The sequence below is a fragment of the Opisthorchis viverrini genome (genome assembly GCF_000715545.1).
Source record: "Opisthorchis viverrini unplaced genomic scaffold opera_v5_363, whole genome shotgun sequence".
In the NCBI taxonomy this organism is placed as follows: Eukaryota; Metazoa; Platyhelminthes; class Trematoda; order Opisthorchiida; family Opisthorchiidae; genus Opisthorchis; species Opisthorchis viverrini.
In genome coordinates this window covers 36,416-43,592 of record NW_008752025.1, presented here as the reverse complement: position 1 = coordinate 43,592, position 7,177 = coordinate 36,416, and the positions used below count along the sequence as shown (strand labels likewise).

Sequence of the window (7,177 nt, the reverse complement as noted above, 5' to 3'; positions counted from 1 at the left end):
TGAGGGTTTGAAGAAGGGCTGATACATCAGCTAGGGAGATGGTCAAGCTGCTCAGAGACGGGCGGTTACTCTGTTGTAGAGAGGTGGAATATGAGGCGGAGATTGTAGGATTGAACTTAGGAGAAGGAGGTAAGTAGCAGCTGGCAAAGTAAGCATTCAGGTGGTCGGCTATATTGACTGGATGATTGATGAAGCTACCGTTGGTGGAGCTCAGACAGGTGACTTGGTGACAGTTTGGGGTACAACGCCCAAGAAATAGGCGGCCGAGTAATTTACAGCTAGAAGGGCCCCTGAGAGCAGTGCTCTCTTCTCTGCTTTCGAGGGATACCCGTAAGGAATTTCGGTCAGTTGAGAGGTTGTTGATGAGTAGCATTGATGAGTAATCCTGGGATTTACGATATTTTCTGCCGGTTCGGTCTATTTTATTGCCCAAGGCTTTAAATAGGCTATCATGTCGAGGGATGCAAGGGTAAAAACTCTTAATGGGAGAGGCAAGGTAGAGAGAGGTCAATAGGTTTTGGTAGTCATCAAAGTCAAACTAAGGTTGCTAATATAACTATACTACCTGAGCCGGAACAGTTCACCGTATGTAGGCTGAGGTGGCGCGGTGAGGGTTACCAAGCACGTAACGACTGGTAGGGGTGTAAATCCCGAGTAGGTGGACCAGATTTCCTGGGGTTTAATAGTGAGTTGGACGATACTAAGACAATCTAAGAGGGAAGGTGTATGTAAGGGTGATGGTCACCAGTCCCCGGAGCACTAATATCAGCTTTACTCGATGAGTGGTGCATGATGAAGAAGAGTTCCCTGGTGCTTCACCGGTCGCTTGGCAGGGGCCAACACCCGCTGCTCAGAAAGAAAGGGTTGTCACGTCAATCAGTAAAACTGGTGACCAACTTTCGCTTGGCAGCTACGTGCCTATAAGCCTCACTAGTGTGCTATGCAAGGTGATGGAACGCATTCTGAACCAAGCCATTCTAGATCACCTTACTTCCAACGGTCTAATATCTTCAGCTTAACACGGATTACTCCCAAACCGTTCTTGCGCGACGAACATACTCGTACTTACGGACAGCTAAACCGAAGCCAAGGACGACGGATTCATTTTGGTGCCGTTTTTTCGACTTCTCAAAAGCAGTTTATCGAGTCCCACACGTCTCGTTGCTCCACAAACTTGAGTCCTGCAAGATTTAAGGGGAAATCCTACGCTGGATCAAGACGTCCCTAACAGACAGATCATTACTGATGAAAGTGGGCTCGACCAACTATTCTTCAGCACCGGTCACCATTGGAGTTCCCAGGGCTCTGTTCTGGGACCACTGCTGTTTCTGCTACACATCAGTGACCTTTCAGACGTCCTTGCAAGTCCATGTCTACCTTTTCGGATGACTTGAAATCTTGGATCTCCAATGCCAGAGCTATCCAAATGGATATAGACGCTGCAAAGCAGTGGTCGTTGGACTGGCAATTACCTCCGAATGGCGAAAAGTGCATCCATGTGCAATTTGAAGGAGACTCAGTGAACGCCTCTGTGAGAAAGGACCAGAAGACATCATGAGTATAGATGCCAGGAAGAATGTATGTATCTGGCTGCCCTCAAACATCTCCTTCTCACTGCGTCATGAGAAATTGGCAAAAAATGCATTCGCCGTTCTACAGATGATTCAGCGCACCTTGTCCCGTATTAGTCGCATGGACTGACAATCACTCTGTGGCCTGCGTCAAACCGCTCCTTGAATATGCCAACCGATTTGTCTGCTCAGGGCACACAATGGACGCAACCCTCATTATGCGTTTCCAGCGAGCTGGTATGAAAATGATTGCTGGTCTTAAATCTGAGGAATGCGAAACGTATTTCACACTGCTTGACCTCTTTCCCCTGAAAATCGTCGCTTCCGATGGGACGTAATTCTTACTTATGTCCGGTTTGAAAAAGGCCATTAGGTTTTCCACCGATGACCAAGAAAACACACGGCCGGGACATGTTAGCCTTGTCCCGTATTAGTCGCATGGACTGACAATCACTCTGTGGCCTGCGTCAAACCGCTCCTTAAATATGCCAACCGATTTGTCTGCTCAGGGCACACAATGGACGCAACCCTCATTATGCGTTTCCAGCGAGCTGGTATGAAAATGATTGCTGGTCTTAAATCTGAGGAATGCGAAACGTATTTCACACTGCTTGACCTCTTTCCCCTGAAAATCGTCGCTTCCGATGGGACGTAATTCTTACTTATGTCCGGTTTGAAAAAGGCCATTAGGTTTTCCACCGATGACCAAGAAAACACACGGCCGGGACATGTTAGGAAGATTTTCAACCTCAGAGTGTACATATTAATCAGGCAGAATTTTTATCATTTCGGAATAACCCTCCTCAGATAGCTGTCCATGCCCATTCTAAAACCCGGTTCAACGAACCATTAGACACTTATTCATGCGAGTCCTCGCGCTGGCAACCTTACCACCCCGCGCTGAGAAAGTGAAGAGCGTGCTGCACCCTTTTCCACTTGTGCATTTCAGGTGAACGACAGCCGCGAGCAAAACCGACCCGGTAAACTTGGGCGAAAGCCTCGATCTTGTGTGTCGATCCGTGGATCCGTGAAGTGATGACAGTTATCTTGATCCTTGCAGAGTCGTTTGTCCATATAGGAGCACTGATTGGGCGAAAAACCAACCAGCACTGTCTGACACCTCTTGCTAATCCATGTCTTTCGTAACTTTGCATAGTACCATTTGGGGCAACTAATAATACTGCGTTCACTCAACTGTGCTCCTGAGTGACCGACATATTAGCATCCATTTCCCGTTCAGATGGGTTGTGATCTACTTCAGGTATGCTTGTTTCAGTTGTGCATTCTAATAACCCCCTAAACCTGTCAACATAAGGAGATAGTTATCTTCCCTGCCGAATTTCCGTATGGAAGCGACAGCAACATATCCGAGTCTATCTGTATCCAACTTTAGATGAGTGCGTTTGGGCAGTTGACTCCTGACCAATCAACAGCCAGGGTGTTGCTGGGTTCTCTGTCGGGGGCGTATCTCTCAACATGATTCGCTTCATTCTCATTCAGAACAGGGCCGGTAAAACGCGCCTGGCGAAATGGTACATGCATTTAGATGACGAAGAAAAACAAAAACTCATTGAAGAAGTCCATGCGGTGGTAACGGTGAGGGATGCAAAGCACACGAACTTTGTGGAATTTCGCAATTATAAGATTGTTTATCGCAGATACGCCGGTTTGTATTTCTGTGTTTGCATTGATGTTATGGATAATAGCCTCATGTACCTCGAGGCTATCCATAACTTCGTTGAGGTCCTAAATGAACTGTTCCACAATGTTTGTGAACTGGATCTGGTTTTCAACTTTTACAAAGTGTATAGTGTCGTCGACGAAATGTTCCTTGCTGGAGAGATACGAGAGACCAGCCAAACGAAGGTCCTGAAACAGATCTTGATGTACTCTGCTTTGGAATAATTTGCTGCTGCACGATGGCTTTATTTATTCGCAATTGATCTCTGTACTTGGCATAATATACCTTTTTTTATGCAAATACCTTGATTGCTTGCCCAGCCTGGCCGATCCGATTTTTTCCCCGCTGGTATGCAGCTTACACCACGTAGTGCGGTTACACGGATTCATCTGCTGTACTTTGCAGGGAGTGCCCGACTCGCGACATCCTGCTCGAAAATCCGTTGAAAAAGAACTTTTTATATGCCCCCCCCCTCAGGTTTGTTGACTACGGCACAAGGAAGCTGACGCGTCAAGCCATAAACGCCTGTAGTTTATAACTTGAGCACGTTTTCCGCCAGCGTCAGCAAGTGGGTTTGACAATGCACACAATATTGTGGCTATTCAGGTTGCGATCGCTGTCCTTCCTGTTACTTAAAGGATCTCAGAGATATAGAAATCAGTATTTAATGGCATGCGGGAGAAACCTGAGATGCACTCACCGTAAAACGTAATTACGAATTAAGCAGTAGATCCCTTTTCTTAGGTACAGGTATTACTCGACGCGCAGCAGATGGTAAATGTGATTGTGCGCCGCATATAAATACCCAGCTTTCTCTTTCCTAGTAAGATTATTGTCAATCGACAAACTAACGGGCTTTATGTTGTAAATTCGGTGCATTCCTTGACTAGAAGATGGGACTGGTGTAATCTGCTGGGACTTTTCGTAGCAGCTTCACTCGTCAAAACGTTGAAAAGTGTATTCTACCAGATTTCTCCAGCTAAGCACTGTTGGTATGGTCGCTTCTGGCTTCGAGTAGCAAACCATCGAGCTCGAGATAACGCAGTGATTAGTGTGTAAACTTTCTCAACCAAGGATTTGTCCATACATCTCGAATTTTCCTGCCTTGGTCTAGGTAACCAGGTAGAACCCCAACCCGCGTGCTTTATTTCGGTTGGCAAACCAGCTAGTTACCGGAAGCGTGTTACAGCTGAGCAATTATACTATGATCAGGCACGTTTGCAAAACGAACACAACTGACTACTCTCCATTTACGCACACACCAATAGGTTGTTCTTCGATTTCGCAAACTATGCGAAGATTTTTAGCAACATCCTATTCGTACAATCCCGAACAATTTATCACCACCTTTATACTATGAAGGGGGATCTTGTCAACTCATGATTGCTCAGGACATAAATATAAGTATTGGTTTGTATTAATTTCAAAATTCCCACAAACAACGCATCACTCAGTCCTCTTAACACATGCCCTACCTAGCGGAACTGATGTTACGTCGGAAAACTGCTAAGAGTTCGGTGACGGACTTGTGTAAAACTCGCACACTTTCCGAACCCAGCGTAAGAGGAAGTTAGCAAACACCAGTGGCTGAAAGCAGATAACCTGTTGATTTTATGTTCGACAACCAAGAAGGAGAACGCCGCGCACAGAACCGTTGAATTCATGTCCATCGAAATCTTATTGGACTTCTCAATTTCCGTGAAGGTAGTGGGAATTCATGAAAGCCATTCGATTCATTATATAGAGACCTTGCTTCATCCTAGATGCTAGCTGCCTCCAAGCAATTATCCAGATGTGGAGAGATATACACCAGATCGCGCTTCTGTTTAGCTGAGTGCGGTTGTTCAAATTGGCTGGCTCTCTACCGTAAAATTACACTCTCTTAAGCAGAAGTTCATTTCAAATTGATGGGATACGCTGGGCGCCATGAATATAATCACAAATCAGAACTTTGTTAACCCCGAGGCGTTTCTTTTAGGACTAACTCGAAACCAATATGGTTTAACGTATCAGGCCATTGTTCGGGACGAAAGGAACGGGATAGCCTTCGGTCCTACTTGAGATGGAGAGAGTTGATAGCTCACCAGAAAGGAGGACTTGGGCAGATGTTACAAGAATGTTGATGAGTCATTTCGGGGACCCATTTAACTTTGGGAACAAAACAATTCGAATGACGACACCAAATGCACCTAAGTAAAGATTGAGACAATTGGTCTTCGTTATGTGTGGTGCATTATCATCAACATCATCCCCAGCTATAAAACCGCGTACTTGTGTAGTGGTTATAGCTGTCACGGTTCCGTTCACCGATGATATGGCTTGCTGGGAGTAGACAGCTACGCATTTGAAGCAGTAGCTGACATGATTGCGGCGTGAATCAAGGCTTCTCAATAAGGTGGGGGAAAGCTATGAAATGAATATAACTCGAATGCATGAGCACGCACCTGGACCATGTCTGTGAATATCTTCAGCAACTGATGTGTCCCATTTTGAGGACCCCAACCAGGGCAACGGTAATAACTGAAGCATCTGAGGTGGATGGTACTTGGCGTTACTCATGCTTTTGACGTAACGCAAAGTTGTGGTCAACAAAACCTCTGCCTGGCTGGAAGTGTGCTTGATGGCCTTGGGCTGGCGTCTCATGTCGAAGACAGACCTTGCACTGTATGGAAGGCCAGTGGCCGCGCTGCGACAGGCGTGAAAACCATTGAATGAGTGCACTTATATCGGAGTAAAATCCATCTCTCACAGTATGCACTGGCTTTGGTACAAGCGTAATTTATACCAGCCATAGCTATTTACAGGGGCGAGATGGCCCAAGTGGTTAGAGCGCTTTACTGACCGGAAAGTTCGTGGTTCGAATCCGACCTCCGCACTCGACTTCGTCTAGACTTGGGCAACTTGGCAGTATCCTAGCCCTCGTGCTTCCTTCGGGTGGCATGGCAGCTAGGCACCGGAAGGGTGCTACAGCTGAACGCTTTCTTTTCTTTCTTCCATAGGTATCTACAATCACTACCAATTTTACTTGTTGAACGGATTGGAGGAGCCGCCTGAAGCTGTGAGCGGCCAAGATGAATGCAGTGCGAGGGTTCGGGATAAGGTTTATCCTTTGCTGTGACGTCACTGTACGAGGGTAAATATTCTTCGTCAGGACAGAGATTCCACCAGTGGTAGCACACTAATTGTGGATAATTTTGGAATTGAGGGGACTAATGGTATGGTTCAAAAGTGTGGGAAGACGGAGGTTTGGCGTGCGAAAAGGTGGAAATCTGACCGTTTGTAATTCAAGCCAGAAACAGGAAGAATGGCAGAAAGTCTCAAAAATCTTGCTGTGTGTTCATATAGTTGTACAGGTAAGAAATTTTCCGGTTGTCCAAATTGACGAAGAGGGTAGACATAGGGAACGGTTTTCGGGATGGTCGAATGAGAATACAGATAACTCACAGACCAGCCATAAGAAGTGCATACTTTTGGGACATAAACATTAAAGACAGAAGCATCAGTATTAATAATGATGTTTCATTGCCAAACATCATTATTATCGATAGCCTGATATCGCAGTTCAACAATCAAGATTTGCTTTCGTAACTGCAGTACAACCATACAGATTATCTAATTTTTAACGCCTATGAGTGAAAAGAAGATAAAATAGTAGGTGAGGGAGGGGACCTGGTGCCTATGTCAGATATTCTGAGTTGTCCACACTTCCGAGCGCCCAATCTGACTTGGACGCCATCATTTGCTGCAATGTCTCCAGCCAAGCGGAATGGGGATCGCGGAGACCCCATCCCGGAAAACAGACTGCACCAACAACACATAAACTCTTCGCAATCTCCTTCGCACTGTTCTTCCCAGTGAAATGTTACCCACCTCGCGGTTTCCGCCATTCTCAAGGAAGCGCGGGGAGCAACACTCGTCTCGATAG

General features: G+C 46.0%; 1 protein-coding gene across 1 annotated transcript; it reads left to right on the top strand.

Moving 5' to 3' along the window:
- Positions 1-2,235: 2,235 nt before the first annotated feature.
- Positions 2,236-7,177, top strand: T265_10432 (hypothetical protein; the record flags this gene model as incomplete). Its single annotated transcript, XM_009176802.1, has 4 exons — positions 2,236-2,327; positions 2,481-2,598; positions 3,072-3,457; positions 7,108-7,177. The coding sequence occupies 4 exons, from the start codon at positions 2,236-2,238 to the stop codon at positions 7,175-7,177; spliced, it is 666 nt and encodes a 221-aa protein (XP_009175066.1).